At 40.7% G+C, this 19,560-nt stretch overlaps 1 protein-coding gene across 1 annotated transcript in view; it reads right to left on the bottom strand.

Moving 5' to 3' along the window:
- The window catches only part of LOC122564123 (E3 ubiquitin-protein ligase TRIM50-like), a 32,324-nt gene that overhangs the window by 7,614 nt on the left and 5,150 nt on the right, over positions 1-19,560 (bottom strand). Inside the window, exons 2-4 of the mRNA XM_043718723.1 lie at positions 13,290-13,385; positions 10,156-10,386; positions 7,822-7,844 (exon numbers count right to left, since the gene is read on the bottom strand). Of these exons, the coding sequence (XP_043574658.1) occupies positions 7,822-7,844; positions 10,156-10,386; positions 13,290-13,385 (350 nt within the window). The remainder of the gene's footprint in view (positions 1-7,821; positions 7,845-10,155; positions 10,387-13,289; positions 13,386-19,560) is intronic.

Raw genomic sequence — 19,560 nt, 5'->3', positions numbered from 1 at the left:
CAGACAACATCTCTGAGCAAGGAATCCCAGGTTCAAATCCCACCTGCTCCAGAGATGTGTAATAAAATCTCTGAACAGATCGAGTAGGAAGTATCTTCAAGACAATAAGACATAGCATCAGGAGGCCATTCAACCCATCAAGTTTGCTCTGCCATTCAATGAGATCATGGCTGATTGTATAATCCTCAAGTCCACTTTCCTGCCTTTTCCCCTAATACTTTACTGATTACACCTACCAGGGTCTGCTTAACCTTTTCATTGCTTACGTACTTCAATATGGATTTTGCATTTTCCAATCCAACATAATTTTTGCTGATGCATCTACTCTATCCCGTACCAACAATGCTAACCCACCATCCCTAACTTTGTGGCTTTTATTTTGAGAAGTCACATGCCCCTGAATATTTAGTTCCCAGCTTTGATCTCCTCATCAATGTCTCCATAATAGTTATGAGATCCCACCTGTCACCTATATTTGTGCTGTTAGTTTATTTATTTTGGTTTGGAATCCACTTTTCTCTGTTCAAGTGAAAAAAAGTCCTAAATGTTCAAAGTCTTCTTTACTGACTCTATATTAATTTGAGCACTCATGAATCAATCCTGCACCTCTCCTGTAGCTCTAACATCCTTTTTACAATATAATGCCTGAAACTATTCTAACTCTGGCTAAACCAATGAACAAATTCAACACTGTTTCCATGTTGCAAATACCAAAATGGATTTGTCCTCCTGTACATACTTTAGACTGAGTGTGTCCAACGATGGCCTGCAGGCCAGATACAAACTTTTCATAAAGCCCCATGTCTGCTTTACTGAGAGACATAAGGTTTGCATAATTAATCATCACATACCCTTACACAAGCAGGAGCACAGACCAAGAAACAAGATGATGTGAAGTGCAAGTTTTTTAAAGAATTTTTTTGTTTTATTTATTTGAAGCCAGTGTTTCAAATTCAGGTAAGTTGAAGTGTAAGATTTTGCAAGGAGCCATTCCTCCAATCTGGGTCAGCACGATGGCTCAGCGGTTAGCACTATTGCCTCACAGCGGTAGGGATCTGGGTTTGATTTCCGCCTTGAGTGAGTGTCTGTGTGGAGTTTACACATTCTCCCTGTGTCTGAGTGGGTTTCCTCTGGATGATGGCCATTCTAAATTGTCCGTAGTATGCAGGGATGTTAGCAATGGGAAATGCAGGGTTATGGGGACAGGGTTCAAGGATGGGGTGTGGGATACTCTTCGGAAGGTTGGTGCAGTTTCTTTCCGCATGGTGGGTTTTCTATAATGTGTCCTGTATGTGTCTCACCCTGACTGAGCCAATCAGCAACAAGAGTGGGAGAGAACTAATCTGTGATCGGAAGGGCCGCTAGCAGCCTGGCATTGGACCCTTGGCAGTGAGTGTGGAGATTGGGAAACTCTAACTTGGGGAGGAGGGGAAGGAGATGAGAGTTGCAGCACGATGAGAGGGCAAGGAAAGTCAAATGGGCAAAAGAGACTGCAAGCCCGGCTGCGACACTGAGGGTGGAAATGATCAGCTGCTGGTTGCTCTTACTCATTATATTAAAAAAATCATTTTTTACCAAATTTCATTGAAGTGTCTCAAGAAAGAAAAACTTTCATATCAATATGAAATAGAAATTTCCTGGTAAATACTCTTCCTCTCTCTATCTCTGCCTCTTAACCAAAAAGGCAAAAAAAATCAGCTTTATTATTAGGTTTTGCTGCTTGGTACTTTTAATGGCCATTTCTATTAATGATGCATTTAATTGATCAATTTATTGCTTTTGATTTTTTTTGATGAAGTAGGAATGTTGTAGGAACCCTTCTCTTTCTGAAATGTGTTCACCAGTCCCCACAAGGAAGAGAAAAATGACATGTCCTCCCACAGTGTAAAAGGATAGCCAGCTCAATTGTAGGTGGTCAAGGGTGTATTGCACACAAAGCACAGAGTCATATGAGTAAAGTCACTGAACTGGAAATTATAACCACCCATTACTAAGTAAATACTATAATCATTTATTAACTGAGGCAACAATCTTATTTATGTGAAAAACTATTTGCTCTGTTTGATTTATTTGCACTTGACTCAGTTGAAGTGCATGAGTAACACTTATCGTGAATTAGATAATGACTTGTGTAAACATTGAGGTGATAAGAATCATGAGCAATGTAACACAACCGAGTGAGCCTGACACAAAGAGATTCGCACCCACACACATTGCACTAAAGAAAATGCTTTCAATCTCCGAGTTTGATGCCCTCCCCTATCTAGCGGTCACCCCTTTTAAAATTAGCACATAATCTTATTTAATCATTTCTCACACTAGTGTTCATTCACACACATGAGGTACCTATTTTAATCTTGGTAACTGAAAGATAAGATATCTCAGGACATGCGCTGAAACATTAGAGATACTTATAACTCAGTCTGTTAGCAGGAAACAGACACATTCACTTACTATACATTGCATGGTTTTCCACTATGGGGTTTCATTAATTCAGTTGTTTGACAACCTCTAACTTCTATGTTTCTATTCTTGTTAATAATAATTAAAGTTATTAATCTAAATTTTCAAACTGCTTTGGTGTATACAATAAAATCCATAGGACATAGGACAGCAAGCAGACCATTCAGCTCCATCACTGAATGAGATCATGACTGATCTGATAATCTTCAACTCTTACTTTATTCCCATAACACTTGATTTCTTTATCAACTTCAGTTTTGAGTTACTTAATGATTCAGCCTCAAGAGTCCTTTGCTGTAAAGAATTACGACATGTGTAAACATTGAGATGATAAGAATCATCAGCAGTAAAACACAACAGAGTGAGACTAATACAAAGAGATTCACACTCACACATCGAAAGAAGAAATTCCTCCCCAACTCTGTCTTCAACGTGCGACCCTTATTCTAAGATTATGACCCTTGGTCCTCGACTCTATATCCTAGGGAGCCTTGATGAACAAAGAGACCTTGGAGTGCAGGTTCATAGCTCCTTGAAAGTGGAGTCACAGGTAGATAGGATAGTGAAGAAGGTGTTTGGATTGCTTTCCTTTATTGGTCAGAATATTGAGTACAGGAGTTGGGAGCTCATGTTGCGGCTGTAGAGGCTATTGGTTAGGCCACTGTTGGAGTATTGCGTGCAATTCTGGTCTCCTTCTTACCAGAAAGATGTTGTGAAACTTGAAAGGGTTCAGAAAAGATTTACAAGGATGTTGCCAGGGTTGGAGGATTTGACCTATAGGGAGAGGCTGAACAGGCTGGGGCTGTTTTCCCTGGTTGCAACATTTAAAAGGCATTTGGATGGGTATATGAATAGGAAGGATTTGAAGGGATATGGGCCGGTGCTGGCTGGTGGGACTAGACTGTTTGAGATATCTGGTTGGCATGGACGGGTTGGACCGAAGGGTCTGTTTCCATGCTGTACTTCTCTATGACTATGACTCCCACAACAGGAAACTTCTTTTCCACATCAACCCTGTCAGGTCCACTAAGAATCTTCTATGCTTTAATAAAGTCCCCTCTCATTCTTTGAAACTCCAGTGAGTCCAGTCCCAATCTACTCAACTTCTTATAAGACAGTCCCTCCATATCTGTGATCAGCCGGATGAACCTTCTCTAAACTGCCTCCAGTGCATATATATCTTTCCTTAGATAAAGAGAATATAAGAACATAAGAACTAGGCCGTCTGGCCCATCGAGCCTGCTCCGCCATTCAATAAGATCATGGCTGATTATTTTACGGACTTAAATCAACTTATCCGTCCACTCACCATAACCTTTAATTCCTTTACTATTCAAAAATCTATCTATCTTTGTCTTAAAAACATTCAATGAGTCAGCCTCAGTTACTTCATTGGACAGCAAGTTCCACAGATTCACAACCCTTCTGGTGAAGATGTTCCTCCACAACTCAGTCCCAAATCTGCGTCCCTTTATTTTGAGGCTATGCTCCATAGTTCTAGAGTCACCCGCCAGTAGAAACAACCTCCCTGCTTTTATCTTATGTATTCCCTTCAAAATGTTATACGTCTCTATTAAGAACCCCCCCCCCTCATTCTTCTGAATTCCAATGAGTCAAAACTATTCATAGTATTTTCCTGGTGTGCTCTGATTAGTGCCTCGTACAGTTATAGTAAAAACCTCCCTATTTTGTATACTCCATTCCCTCTGAAACAGGCCAATTTTCCATTTGCCTTCTTTACTGCCCTCTGAACTTGTAAGTGAGCTTTTTTATTTATGTATGAAAACTCCCAAATCCCTCCGTTCTGCAGCTTTCTGCAGTCTTTCTCTATTTAAATAATAGTTAGCTCTTCTAGTCTTCCTGCCAACACTCATAACCTCACATTTTCCCACATTATGTACCATCTGTCAAGTTTTTGCCCTCTTCTTAACTTCTCTAAATCTTCCTGGAGACTCTCCGTATGAGCCTCACTAGTTACCTTTCCACCTATTTTTGTGTTATCTGCAAACTTCACTATAGTACATTCACTTTTCTCATCCAAGTCATTAATTTGTATTGATAAGTAATTGTGGCCCCAGCACTGATCCCTGCGGCACTCACTAGTTGTAAGTTTGTATCCTAAAAATGCCAACCCTCCATCTCAATTCTATTAACCTTCTAGCATAGGAAAAAGTCGGCTAGTCATTACTTAGATTAGATTACTTACAGTGTGGAAATGTTATACATCTGTATAACATTTAGTCCCAACAAGTCCACACCGACCCTCTGAAGAGCAACCTACCCAGACCCCTACACCTAACACTACGGGCAATTTAGCATGGCCAATTCACCTAACCTGCACATTTTTGGACTGTGGGAGGAAACCAGAGCATCCGGAGGAGAATGGACAAACTCCACATAGACAGTTGCCTGAGGTGGGAATTGAACCTGGGTCTCTGGCGCTTTGAGGCAGCAGTGCTAACCACTGTGCCACCGTGCCGCCCTTGAGCTGCTAGTAATGCAAGAAATTAAAACCTGAAATTAAGGAAAAACATATCTTTCATCAAGGAATTTGGAATGCATATGGAATACAATCAGTGAGGGAAGGATTTTTATAAGGTGGGCAGAATGGTCTGTGCCTGTTCTTCATTCTTTATTCATTCATGAGATGTGGACGTTGCTGGTGAGATATTTATTGCCCATCACTAATTGCCCTTGATCTGAGTAACTTACTCAGCTATTCAGAGGATAGTTAAGCATCAATCACATTGCTGTGGGTCTGGAGTCATGTGCAGTTGAAACTTTATTGCTGGAACAGCACAGCAGGTCAGGCAGCATCCAGGGAACAGGAGATTCGACGTTTCGGGCACAGGCCCTTCTTCAGGCCCTTCCTGAAGAAGGGCCTGTGCCCGAAACGTCGAATCTCCTGTTCCCTGGATGCTGCCTGACCTGCTGTGCTGTTCCAGCAATAAAGTTTCAACTTTGATCTCCAGCATCTGCAGACCTCACTTTCTCCCTGGAGTCATGTGCAGACCAACTTGGATAAGGATGACAGGTTTCATTCCCTAATAGCCATTAGTGAACACAGATGGTTTTTTAAAACAATAATTGATGATGGTTGATATGGTCACAATTACTGAGAATAACGCTATCTTCCAGATTTATTAACTGAATTCAAATTTCACTAATTGTTAGTCCAGTGACATTACCACCACACATTATCTTCCTCTTTGCAAGCATTAAATCAATTACCCAGTAATGTAGATCTTCCCCAAAGACAATGAATTATTAATAATGCCAGCTCTAGTTGAATAGGGAGCAGGTACAGTGGGCCGAATGGCCAACTCCTGCTTCTATTTCCTAATCTATTACACACAGCTAGGTAAAGGAGAGAAGACACATGGACCTGCAATATGTTAATCCAGGTAGCCAGCATAAAGGGCAGGAGAGTCTTCACACAAGCAGTGCTCAAAGGTGTTTCGAATGGGAGGCACTTGTCCATAAAGGGCCCTGAAGGACAGTCTCAAACAAAATGAGCACTGACAGGGAGGACACAATTTTTTTTTAAGAAGACCAACGTTTGTGTGTGCGCATGTGTAGGAGAGTGATCCTGTTCATTATGAGTCTCATCAGGCCATTTGAGTAATGAAGTCATTACTGACAAGCCCCATTATGTCCTCTACCAGTGGCCACACTTTCTCCCCAGGAAGGGTCACAAGATGATGATCAGGAATCAAAGAGGAATCATACAACAGGGCAACAGTCCCTTCGGCCCACCATGTCTATGCCTACCACTAACATCAAACTACATTAATCCCATTTACCTGCACTTGGTCCACAGCCAGCTTTGCCCTAGCATTTTAAGTACTCATTCAGCTGTTTCTTGAATGCTGTAAGAATTCTGATCTCCAATACCCTCTCAGGTAGCACGTTCCATATTTCCACCATGCCCTTTTGTAGCCAGAACTGATTAAAGAACATGCTCCTCACTTTAAATGTACGCTTTCTGGTTTTAGACACGTCTGCATTCAGGAAGAGATTCTGATGATTTACTCTGTCTATGCCTCCCATAATTTTGTATATCTCAGTCAGATCCCACCTCAGGGAAAGAAAACAAATCAAACTAATCCAGTCTCTATTGATAACTGAGACTTTTCATCTGAAGTAACATCCTGGTGCATCTCCTCTGAACCTTCTCCAGTGCAATCAATTGTGTGGCAACCAGAACTGCATACAGTATTCCTTGAATGGCCCAACCAATGTTTTATAAACGTGTAACAAAATTCCTTGCTCCGATATTCTATGCCCTGACTAATGAAGGGAAACACCTTGTATGACTTCTTCACCACCCTATGTACCTGAAGGGATCTATGGGCTTGTACAATAATGTCCCTTTGTTTGTCAGTACTCCTTAGGGAGCTACCATTCATTGTGTATTTCTGTTCCTTGTTAGACCTCCCAAAATGCATCACCTTGAAGTTATCGGGATTAAATTCCAATTGCCATTGCTCTACCCAATTTACCAGCTGATCAATATCAGACTGTAGCCTGAGACCATCCTCCTCACTATCAATACCACCAACTTTTGTGTTAACTTTAAACTTACTAATTATACCATCTTACATTCACATCCAAGTCATTAATGCACATAACAAACAGCAAAGGTCCCTGCATTGATCCTCGTGCTCCCAAGGCTTCCAGTTACAGAGACAACCCTCCATCCTCACCCTTTCCCTCCTATTTGTAAGCCAATTTTGGACCCAGTTTGTCAACTTGCCTTGGATGCTATGGGCTCTTACCTTTGGACCAGCCTTCCATATGAAACCTTGTCAAAGGTCTTACTGAGGTCCATGTAAAAAACAATCAACTGCTCTACCCTCATCAATATATTTAGTCACTTTTTCAAAAAAATTAAATTGAATTAGTCAAACTGGTTTTCCCTCCAACAAATCCATGTAGACTATCCTTGACCAATCTCTACCTTTCCCTGACCTTTAGAATTTTTTCCAATAATTTCCCTCCACTGATGGCAAACTAACTAGTCTGTAATTACCTGGCCTTGATCTGCTGTGCTTTTTGAACAAGGGAGTAAGATTCTTTACTAATTTTATTCAGTGCTACCTATCTGAAGGGTAGTAAAGACATCTTTGGGCTGAATCATCTCTGAGCTGCCTAGGCTAGCAATCACAGCTCCTAGTCTGTGTAATGTCCTCCTGCACCTCACACCATTCTTTCCCAACGAACATCAAGGGGTTTGATACATTTCAGGGAAAATCATTAAAAACCTAAGATTAGGAAGAAACAAAATAGTCAAAAAATCTTTTTCTTCATTGCCTCAGCACCCAATAAAATAATAGAGAAGCTGCAGATTACACTTACCTTGAGACAATTGAACTGTACTTCTGAAAAGTGTATAGAAGAAAAAAATTAAAAGATTTAACAGAGGTAAATACAGAAAAAAATTAGAATTTAACACTCATCTATCTTAACTGTAGATCACACCTCCACATTTTGAAGCCACACACCCTTCAAATCTGAGATGGCTGTTGGAGATTTGTCATTAACTGCTGGTGATAGTATTCTGAACAGTCTCAGAGTCTACACTGGGCTGAATTTTATCAGCTGTGTCAAAATCCCAGTGTTGGCTCTAGTTCTGGTCTGGAACCCAGAAGTAGTTGTTAAGTTTTCTCATGCTTTATGGGATTGTCCTTTATCCTGATGGACCCATCTCCCTTAAGGAGCACTTTTAGTTCTAAATTTCTAGAACAGTCTGTGGGAGCCTGAGATTCTTGATTCAGTGATTTGATCAGTAGAGAGATGATAGTGTCGTAAGTCAAACGTTGTCAATTTTGATAGGATTAAACCCACACCCACCAGAACACCACCTTCATTCCTCCTCCACTGTTACCCTCACCAGAAAACCCCACCCCAACTGCCTCCAATCAATTTGTCACAAGTACTCCCAACAACCAGGTCCCATGGGTGAAGAAACCCTTATTTTATTTCGAAGATGTTTGTTACTCTGGTAGACTTGACCAATTATTGGTCGCAATCTTAGAAACATAGGATCTGAGTAGGCTATTCAGTCCACTGAGCATGTCCTGCCATTCAATATAATCATAACTAATCTTCCCAGTTGGTGGCCAGTTATGGAGTCAGTTACAGGTGCCCAGTCCAATTTGTCATGGTGGTGGACTGAAGAAGAAAGGGCCTAATAGGAGGACCAGCAGTTCCATTTGGTGAGATGTGCATTGGTGGAGTGGTAGGAGGAGACCTGGAGCTTACATCAAAATGGAAGAGCTCATGAATATCTCCTTTCTCGACTGTGATAATGGGAGACTATGAGGACCTCAAGGTGGAAGGATGCCTGTAACTGCTCCTGGGCACCTGAGAGCCTGATGGCTCTCCCTATGCCACTACTCACATCAGTCTCCAGCTCAGACTGCTGAAATGGGCTCTCTGCTTTGGAAATTGGAACTACGTGGGTACTTAATTGGTTATCTGCCCCTGGGGTATTAGGTTTCAGGTTTCAACAGATCTGTCAATCAGTATATTATTTTGTCAATCAATATATTTACATTATAACATTGATATAAAAATAAGCACATGAGGATTCTGGAGCAAATTGACTTTACAATGTGATTAGAAAGCTCTACAATGTAATGCTGGACATAATAATTGGTGATGGTGCTGGATCCAGTGCATCACCGATTACAAAGGGCATCAACCAAAGCTCTCTACTCATCCTCTGCTTCTTCACTTTGTTTATTTTCCAGCCAAACTGGTTAATTGCACAGCAGATACACCTAACAAGGGGTGTCTGGACTGGGTAGCTGTCTCAATAAATAGTCAAGATTACACATATTCTATGACTTTCCAGACATTATCCATTAAGTTAGAGAGGACAATACCTGAATTAACCTGGTGCCTATTTGGATGGCGAGTTTTCATGCTGACAGGAGAGTTTTGAAAATCATGTATGTGTCGAACATTAAACTGAAACCAATTTCTAGTCAATCAGTTTTCAAGGTCAACCATAATGATGTACCAAATTGCATCAGATTAGCCTTAGAATGAAGTCAATATCACTGAAGGGTACAATTAAGTTAAACACTGTGGGGTTATATACTCTCACTAAGTTTCCCCCATCCTTAACCAGGAAAACTGAGGTCACCATGGCATTCAAATTTAAGATAAAGTAATACATCAAAAACCAGGGATTTATATGATTAAAATCAAACTAATTGTGCAATTATCAATTACCCCTTCCCTTAACTACAAGGATGTTTCATTCAGTAATGCTGAGTTAAATGTAATCATTTCATCAGTGAAGTGTGAATTTCCAGTATATTCTTCATCTTCAGCTCTCAGTTGCTCAGGAATAAGAAAATGGAACGGATGCATCAAACCAAGATCTGACAACATAGAGTACGCTTCTGCTAAGTTTGGTTTGCATAGTTTCTCTTGGTCCTTTATGCTTTGATTTTGTATAACCCAAGAGATCATATGAATGACATTTGAGGATGGGATTAGAATTGGTAGATATTTGAGTTGGATATCCAACATTATACCTGCACCCAAATCTTTCCATAAATCTTTTGAAGTTTCTTTGCTGCTTCTTTCTTTCTAAAACTCAATGCATTCCTACCACTCATTTATCTCTTTTGCTATCTCTTAACCAAACAAGAATTTGAGACAATTAATTGTACTTACTTGTATGAAATCTAAGTGATTTTCATTGCTTAGTTTCTTCAATGAAGCCTCAGCTTCAGCAAACTGCTTTAAAGATTTGGACATCTCTTCCAACTGTTTATCAATTGATTCAATGGCAGAAGTACATTTTAATTGTATGGTCTCGATGATATTGGCCTCTTCATCATCAACAAAACTCCTGAGTTCCTGGAATTCCTTCTGAATCACCAATTTAAAGACGTCAGATTCATTCTGGGAAAATAAAGATAACATAAAACTTGGGCCAGTGGGCCGAGGAGTAGTAGATGGAGTTTAATTTGGATAAATGAGAGGTATTGCATTTTGGAAAGGCAAATCAGGGCAGGACTTATACACTTAATAGTAAGGCCTGGGGGAATGTTGATGAACAAAGAGACCTCAGAATGCAGATTCATAGCTCCTTGAAAGTGAAGTCGCAGGTAGATAGGATAGTGAAGAATGCGTTTGGTATGCTTTATTGGTCAGAGCATTGAGTACAGGAGTTGGGAGGTCATATTGCTGCTGGACAGGACATTGGTTAGGCCTCTTTTGGAATATTGTGTGCAGTCCTGGTCTCCTTCCTATCCGAAGGATGTTGTAAAACTTGAAAGGGTTATTGTATAACTTTGTAAAACTTGAAAGGCTATTGCCAGGGTTGGGAGTTTGAGCTGTAGGGAGAGGCTGAATAGGCTGGGGCTGTTTTCACTGGATCATAGGAGGCTGAGGGGTGACCTTTATAGGCATTATAAAATCATGAGGGGCATGTATAGGTTAAATAGACAAGGTCTTTTCCCTGGGATGGGGGAGTTCAGAACTAGAGAGCATAGATTTAGGGTGAGAGGGGAAAAACTTAAAAGTGATGTAATGGGAAACATTTTCATACAAAGAGTGTTGTGTGTAGGAATGAGCTGCCACAGGAAGTGGTGGAGGCTGGTACAATTACTACATTTAAACGACATCTGGATGGATATATGAATAGGAAGGGTTTAAAGGGATATGGGCCAAGTGCTGGCAAATGGGACTAGATAAATTTAGGACATCTGGTCTGCATGGGCGAGTTGGACCAAATGGTCTGTTTTTGTGCTGTATATCTCTATGATTCTGTGACTCTATGTGATTCTCCCAAGGTAAAACTGAAAGAGATACTAGGAGTAGAAAAAGATGGAATGTTAGTGGAGAGAATATGGAGCGTCCAGATTACAGTTTAGGACAGCAGACCCTAGCAAGAATATCAGAGAGTTCCTGACCTAGAAACATTAGAAACAGGAGCAGATCATTCTGCTTATCAAGCCTATTCCACACTCCAGGACGATCATGGCAGGCCTTCCAGCTCAGTTACAATTTCCTGCTCTAACACACTAAAACAGACAAGGAATTGGTCATTACGAAGGAATAAATGAACTCTGGAGAGATCACATTAGTTTAGACAGAGGTGAATTTGTTGAAATTTTCAAAAGGCGATGTGAAATAGACTCAACAACTGCAGACAAAATGCCAACTTAAGGGCTTCACCTCTCCACAGCAGGAATTCATCCAGCAGAGGGCGGCGGTTGGCTCTAGGAAGACCTAGAAGTATTCAGAGGGAGCGGGTGGAGTGGGACTGCTTTATTCAAAAGCAGTCAGTGCCTGGTGAAAGGGCACAATTTCCACTAAAATCAGTCCACAGTATCAGATAAGGTGAATTATGGAGAAGGACCGAAATGATGATACATTACAAAATGACCCTCATATTATCAAAAAGACATAGTTGGTTGCTTTCTGAAAGGATTGCTTTGTGTGTTGCATGAGAGTGGAAGAACAAGGTGGGAAAAGTGAGGTAAGACAATAAACAAGAATTGTGCTGCTGGAAAAGCACAGCCAATCAGGCAGCATCTGAGGAGCAGGAGAATTGACGTTTCAGGCATAAGCCCTTCATCAGGATGAAGGGCTTATGCCTGAGATGTCGATTCTCCTGCTCCTCAGATGCTGCATGACTGGCTGTGCTTTTCCAGCACCACACTCTTCAACTCTTATCTCCAGCATCTGCAGTCCGTACTTTCTCCTAATAAACAAGTATTGTCTGGAAAAATAAACTTTTTTCATCTGGGCTTTCAAGTTAGATATTGTCAAGGATGAAGATATTGCATGTCAAAAGGGGCACAGGAAAGACTTTACAACTTATCTTGCTGTCTGAAAAATGAATACTTTGCAAATGCCCAATCCCTCAAATTCCACCACGAGTTCCGTCTTGTGTGGGAAATGTTGAATGCTCATGAAGCTCGTAGCACATAATCATCATTAAGAGTTGTTCTTAGGACTAAAGAGTTATATCGCAGCATCAGAATCAAACATATTTCTCATTGAATGTGCACAGCTAAATCTCTCACACTACAATGAAAGTCAAAATTGGATATGAACATAAATTTTTCCTTGTGAAAAGTACTCCTAGTAATGGTATAATAGATGAAAGCTTATCAGTTTTCAGTTCCCAGTTCCCCCTACTTTAAACGTGGATTGATCCACTGCAGCAGTGACTCAGGGTTCTGAAAGGTACAAAACACTCTATCAGAGGAACTAAGCCAGAAGATTCGGGAAGGAATCTTAACATTCTAGACATTTTGTTATTTAGGAAAGAAAATCAAGTGTCCAAGTTGAGCATTCGCAGTGTAAATTATTCTGCTGTATTGCTTTTATATTTGTATTATTATGCATTTTCAATAAACTTGGTATGTGTTTTAGCCTGAAAAATACATAATCTTGAATGTGATGTTTGCTATCGTATGGATAGGACATGAAAATATGGTGGGGAACATCCAAATAATTTAGCAAAGGGTTCTTCCTAATCCTGTAGCTTTCCTCTCTCATTCAGAGATTGTACAATTGTATGATTTGCTGATTTTAAAAGGTTCAGGTTTTTCTGTAGTCTAATAGCTACATGTGGACTACAGTAGTCTGCTACTCCCATCACATAATTATTGAAGAACATATTTCAGAACACATTTCCTGGGGTATCAGTCAGACCTGCCCCTAAACCTGCAATTTATGGACTATTTATCTATTCATATCAAACTTTATATCAAAGAGGAACATTGCTGAGATGATCTCTTTGAAAAGTATGCGCTGGACCTTGTAAACAATCTCCAGTACTACAAACTCACAATGATACGTGTCTTGTTGTGTATCAGCTTGTTCATTTGCCCCTCCATGCTGTTCTTTTGGGTCTGAACTCCTGTTATGTGCAAAGCAAGTTGTTCCTGTAAGGAAATGTAATATTAATTAGGCTGCCATGAATGTTTCTTGATATGACCAATATAAAGATACAGTGTGAGGAATTCTCTCCCGTGGCAAATTTCCTTAGTATATCATATTCATATCACCCATGAATTTCTGGCAATCATTCTCACATCTGATGTTTGTAGAGATTTATAACCACTATAAGGGCAAAATTGGTGGGATTACATTTCAAGCTCAGGTTGTATATGAAATGACTTCAGAATCCAAAGAAGTGCAACTTGTTGCTACAAGTGGTGGTCTTACACTTTTATTGTGCAAGATACCAGCACTGGATGGTATCATGTAAAGTTCAAGGGGAATCAAGACATGTTTTCTCTCTCTCCTAACCTACTTAAGTACAATTCGGGTGATGGTGGAGAGTTGCTTTTCAGACTGGAGGCCTGTGACCCGTGTGTGCCACAAGGATCAGTGATTGGTCTACTGCTTTTTGTCATTCATAAGAGGTATAGTTAGTAAGTTTGCAGATGACACCAAAATTTGAGATGCGATGGACAGCGAAGAAGGTTACCTCACAGTACAACGGGATCCTGACCAGATGGGCCAAGGAGTGGTAGATAGAGTTTACTTTGGATAAATGTGAGGTGCTGTATTTTGGAAAAGCAAATCAGGGCAGAACTTATCCACTTAATGGTAAGACCCTGGAGAGTATTGCTAAATAAAAAGACCTTGGAGTACAGGTTCATTGTTCCTTGAAAGTGGAGTTGCAGGTTGGTGAAGAAGATGTTTGGCATGCTTTCCTTTCCAGAGAATTAAGTATAGGACTTGGGAGATCATATTGTGGCTGTACAGGACATTGGTTAGGCCGCTTTTGGAATATTGTGTGCAATTCTGTTCATCCTATCAGAAGGATGCTGTAAAACTTGAAAGGTTTCAGAAAAGATTTGCAAGGATATTGCCAGGGTTGAAGGGCTTGAGCCAATGGAAGGGGTTGAATAGGCTGGGGCTGTTTTCCCTGGAAGCTGTCAGTGACCTTACAGAGGTTTATAAAATCACGAGGGGCATGGACAGGGTAAATAGACTAGCTGTGATTCTCTTTGCTAGCAAACAGGAAGGGGCAGGTTGTCTAACCAGTCTGACTTCAGTGAACTTCCTGCAGACTATATTATTGAACTTCTTTGGGAATACTGCTGAAAGCCTTCTCAAAAGTGCTTGGAATTTTAATACCAAGGGTGGGGTAAGAAATGGTTATTGCTGCTTCAAGAATCAGACTCACAGAGTCTTGATAACAAAACAGAATTTTACTTCCAATGATATGACAACATCTACTGAGATAGAACTAGTTATCCATTCTACCATAATTAACTTCTGATTTCATTTGGATCTTAACAATCTTTAAGATCTTGTGCCTCTGTCAGAAACAATGACAGTGTTATTAATGCAATGGCCATGAAATATTACATTATTACAGCTCCATCTAAATAAGGCCATATTTGAGCTGAGACATCTGGTGGAAGTGATGCCAGAAAATGTATTCTGGGGGTCTCGTTCACTCCCACCTTCCCATTAAGTATCCTGCTAGCCCATTGGAAAGGAAAATCCTGTTTACTGTCTAATCTCGCTGACAACCTGGAGAAGACTACTTAAAGCTGAGCGTAAATACAGCATTGTAAGTATAAATGCTTAAAGTGCTTCTTTCAAATGCCATTGCTAATTTAAAATAGGAAATAACCCAAAACAAGGGAACATCACTGATAGCAATTTCAGGCCTGAAATTCAGTTTGTGAGTGAATCCAATTATTCTCTGGAGAATTTAAATTAATTAGACTAGATTAATGAATAAATATTTCCTAATAGGCTAATTTTCCAAACTCTTTGAAATGCAAATCCAAGTATAACATTTCGTAAGTGAGTGTATGAAAATATACTAATGACTTGTAAAGACTTAACCAGTGAGACATACAGGTCCAGTTCATTCACTTTCTTAGGTAACACCAGAACAGCACTCCATAGGTAGATAAACACACATTACTATTTACTGTTCACACAAACTAAACAGTTTCAGGAAAATAATACTACCTTTCCAAAACAGAAAACACCCGCAATCTTTCATTGCCATCAACCTGAGAAACAGAAGGTTGAGACAGAAACAGGATGTTACAACCGAGTTTGGAGAATTACCAGATTCTTTTCCTTCTCCCACTTCCCCATTGGTCATAACAAAGTTTGCATTTGAAAAAGGAGGATATTGGCAGCTATACATAAGACTCTGAATAGCTCCATATCAGATTCACACCAGCCAGGCTCCTTTAGTAACAAGTACAGAACCTACACCTGTCTAGATGAGTGCAGGTCCTCCAACATTCAAGAAGCTTGACATTATTAGGGATGAGATTACGCATTAATTGGAAATGCATGGTAAACTAGGACAGAGTCAATATGGCTTAGTCAAGGGAAGGTCGTGCCTGAAAATTCTGTTCGAATTTTTTGAGGAGGTAGACAAAGGAAAGTCAGTCAAAGTCAGTTGACAAGTTACCACGCAGGAGGCTGCTAAATTAGATAAGAGCCCATGGTGTGAGAGGCAAGGTACTGGCATGGATAGAGGATTGACTGATTGGCAGAAGGCAGAGAGTAGGGATAAAGGGATCTTTTTCAAATTGGTAGCCGCTGACTAATGGAGTTTCACAGGGGTCAGTACTGGGACCACAACTATTCACATTATACATTAGCAATCTGGATGAAGGAAATTAGGGCATTGTTGCTACATTTGCTGATGACACAAAGACAACTGGAGAGACAGATAGTGTTGAGGAAGTGGGGAGGCTCCAGAAGGATTTGGACAGACTAGGAGAGTGGGCAAAGAAGTGATATATGGAATACAATGTGGCAAAATGTGAGGTTATGCACCTTTGTGGGAAGAATAGAGTTGTCGAATATTTTCTGAATGGAAAAATAATTCAGAAATCTGAAGCAAAAAAGACTTGGTAGTCCTAGTTCAGACTTCTCTTAAGATTAACATGCAGGTTCAGTTGGCAGTTAAGGAAGGCAAATGTTAGCATTCATTTCAAGAGGGCAAAAATACAACAGCAGGCTTGTATTGCTGAGGCTGAATAAGGCTCTGGTCAGAAAGCATTTCGAATATTGAGAGCAGTTTTGGGTCCCATATCTAAGGAAGGATGTACTGGCATTGGAAGGGGTCCAGAGGAGTTTAACAAGAATAATCCCAAGGGTGAAGGGCCTGGCATATGAGGAGTGGTTGAGGATTCTGGGTTGGTACTTGATGGAGTTTAAAAGGATGAGGGGGGGAGCGATCTCATTGAAATTTATAGGATACTGAGAGACTGGATAGAGTGGATGTGGAGAAGATATTTCTATTAGTAGGATAGACTGGGACCCGAGAGCTCAGCCTCAGAATGAAGGGCCTGGCATATGAGGAGTAGTTGAGGATTCTGGGTTGGTACTTGATGGAGTTTAAAAGGATGAGGGGGGGGCGATCTCATTGAAATTTATAGGATACTGAGAGACTGGATAGAGTGGATGTGGAGAAGATATTTCTATTAGTAGGATAGACTGGGACCCGAGAGCTCAGCCTCAGAATGAAAGGTCGACCCTTTAGAACTGAGATGAGGGGGATTTCTTCAGCCAGAGGATGGTTAATCTGTGGAATTTATTGGCGCACAGGGCTGTGGAGGCCAAGTCATTGAGTCTATTTTAGTCAGAGATAGATAGGTTCTTGATTAGTAAGGCATAAAAGACTCAATTGCCCAAATTCTGCTCCTATACTGTATGGTCTAATAGTGCTGTAGAAATTCACCAATTACTTAGATAGCACCTCCAAACGCACAACCACTACTATCTAGAAGGACAGCAGATACATGGGAACATCACCATCTGTAGGTCTCCTTCCAAGCCACTCACCATCCCATTCCTTTAGTGTCGCTGGGTCACAATTCTGCAATTCCTTCCCTAATGGCATTGTAAGTGGATCTACATTATAGACTGCAGCAATTCAAGAAGGCAACTCAGCACCACTTTCTCAAGACCTAGCCAACTAGGTCTAACCTAACCATCCCACAAATGAATTTTTAAAACCTCTAGCACAGATTATTAGGGGTATAACTTTCTGTTCTCCAGATCAGTGTAGAAAATATTCAAAAATGTGGGAACACAAAGAAAATTTTTAAAAATCAGAATTTCCACATTGGGGAGAAAATCAGAAATTGTTTTCTCAATGTTTTAACAGCAAGGTCAGAATCTCGCTAATGAATGGTGACTGTCTTGTTTCCATTGATGCTTTTCAAATCAACAGCCCAACTCACTGTTATTTCCCATCATGTAAGTCAGGGCAGTTACCAAGCAGTGACAGCTTGATGCTTGCACCTCCAGGCCTTCATCTAACCCTGTCTTCATTACAACACCTTGCATGTTCCTTGGACACCATGCTCTTCCATCCTTCATCCACTTAGGTCAATGACTATAAATCAACAGCCTTACCTTGTCATTTTGGATGCTTATAGACCAACTCAGATACCAATTCAGCTCTTTAGGACTTCACTTTGGAGCTCTGGGAACACCTACGATTTGCATGTTTCTGACAGATTGCTTTGCATGTAGGGACATCTCATGCAGCTACACAGGATTCATCTTATGGCTCTTAGTTTCACTTACTCACTCTGTGCTTACTTGGAGGCTGTTGGCCTTTACAACTTGCTTTGCTTTTTAGCCAGAGGGAGAGGCAGGCAGCTTGTCATGGTTTGAATAGTCACGTGAATGGACATATTGCTGCACAGTACCATACTCCATCAATTTCACACCTCCAAAATGTGCCAAAAGTTATGCGGCCTAATACTGGCATGAGCTTTAATCAACAGCCATTTGTGAAAGTCAAAGGAGGCCAGTCCTTAATGGGGTCAAGGGAGGACCATGGTTAGTCAGAGGGCATCATTACAGCTCATCCAATTTCAGTCCAGGAGGTTGGTGACGGTCACTCCTGAAAGGTCAAGTGCCACCTGTCCAGGGATTACAAGTGGGTCAATTGGAGTGCTGTCATTAGTTCGGGGCATAGACCAACTTTCCTGCAATGAGATAAAGGGAGAGACTGAGTGTGTTGGAAGTAGTTGGAAGAGCAATCAGTGATGATGCAGAAGTCAGGGAGGTTGTGAGATAGTGGTGTCCCCAGTAGGAAGTGCAGATGGCAGGAAGGGGAGCTAGTTTGAGACGATGAGATGGGTGAGAGTGGTTGAGTCGATATAATGTTTTAAATCATGAAAGTTTTAGTCCATAAGCCTTGGGGAGATTAAGGTGTTGTGGTGGCCCTGTAACTATGAGGTAGCAGAGAGAAGATAGTGACACTTAAACCTTGTGAAGCACAGAATATTGTAAACCTTATTCCATCATTGCTGTACATTTTCACCCAGGGCTCTACACTGACCCTTGGCCACTATCTCAGTGCAGGATGCCTGTGTCTGGTGGTGTTGGGCTCTTTTGCTGCTCAATTAGAAAAGGCATTACTTTCCTTTCCACCGGAACCGCTTGGTCAGTGAACCAAGGAACTGACTTCCCTTTTCCTTTGGGATGACTGGCAACACCTCAGCAAAGGGAAATTCCCAGCTTGCAGCAATGTGAAATGGTACATAGCTGGAGTTCAAATATGACATCAGAGGCATGAATGTCACAAAGTCTCAGCAGCAGTAAGCACCTTTGCCTGTCCTATAAGGTGCACAACATAGAGCATCTGCTTGCACACATGGATCACAGTGGCTATTCTTAATGGTAGCGCCCTGTACCTCCATGGTGAACACACAAAATATCAGGAGGAAAACAGATTTGTCAGTCTGTGGTGTACATAGAGAAATGCTTTCTTCCCCAATTTCTTTCTGACATATAAATTATATAAGTCATATATAAATGACATGAAGGATGGAAATGAATGCACTGTAGCTAAATTTGCAGATGACATAAAAATATGTGGAAAGGTAGGTTGTGTGAGGGCTCCAGTTTTTAAAGAGAAACCGAAAGAACTGTGGATGCTTTAAATCAGAAACAAAATCAAAGGTTGCTGGAAAAGCTCAGCAGGTCTAAGAACATCTGTGAAGAGAAATGAGAGTTAACGCTTCAGGTCTGGTGACCCTTCCTCAGAACTGCTTTTTAAAAAATAAATGAACTACTTTATTTAATATCCACAGGAATATATAAAAA

Source organism: Chiloscyllium plagiosum, chromosome 28 (genome assembly GCF_004010195.1).
Source record: "Chiloscyllium plagiosum isolate BGI_BamShark_2017 chromosome 28, ASM401019v2, whole genome shotgun sequence".
NCBI lineage: Eukaryota > Metazoa > Chordata > Chondrichthyes > Orectolobiformes > Hemiscylliidae > Chiloscyllium > Chiloscyllium plagiosum.
The sequence above is the reverse complement of the archived record's forward strand: the minus strand, read 5'-3'. Positions and strand labels throughout refer to the sequence as shown.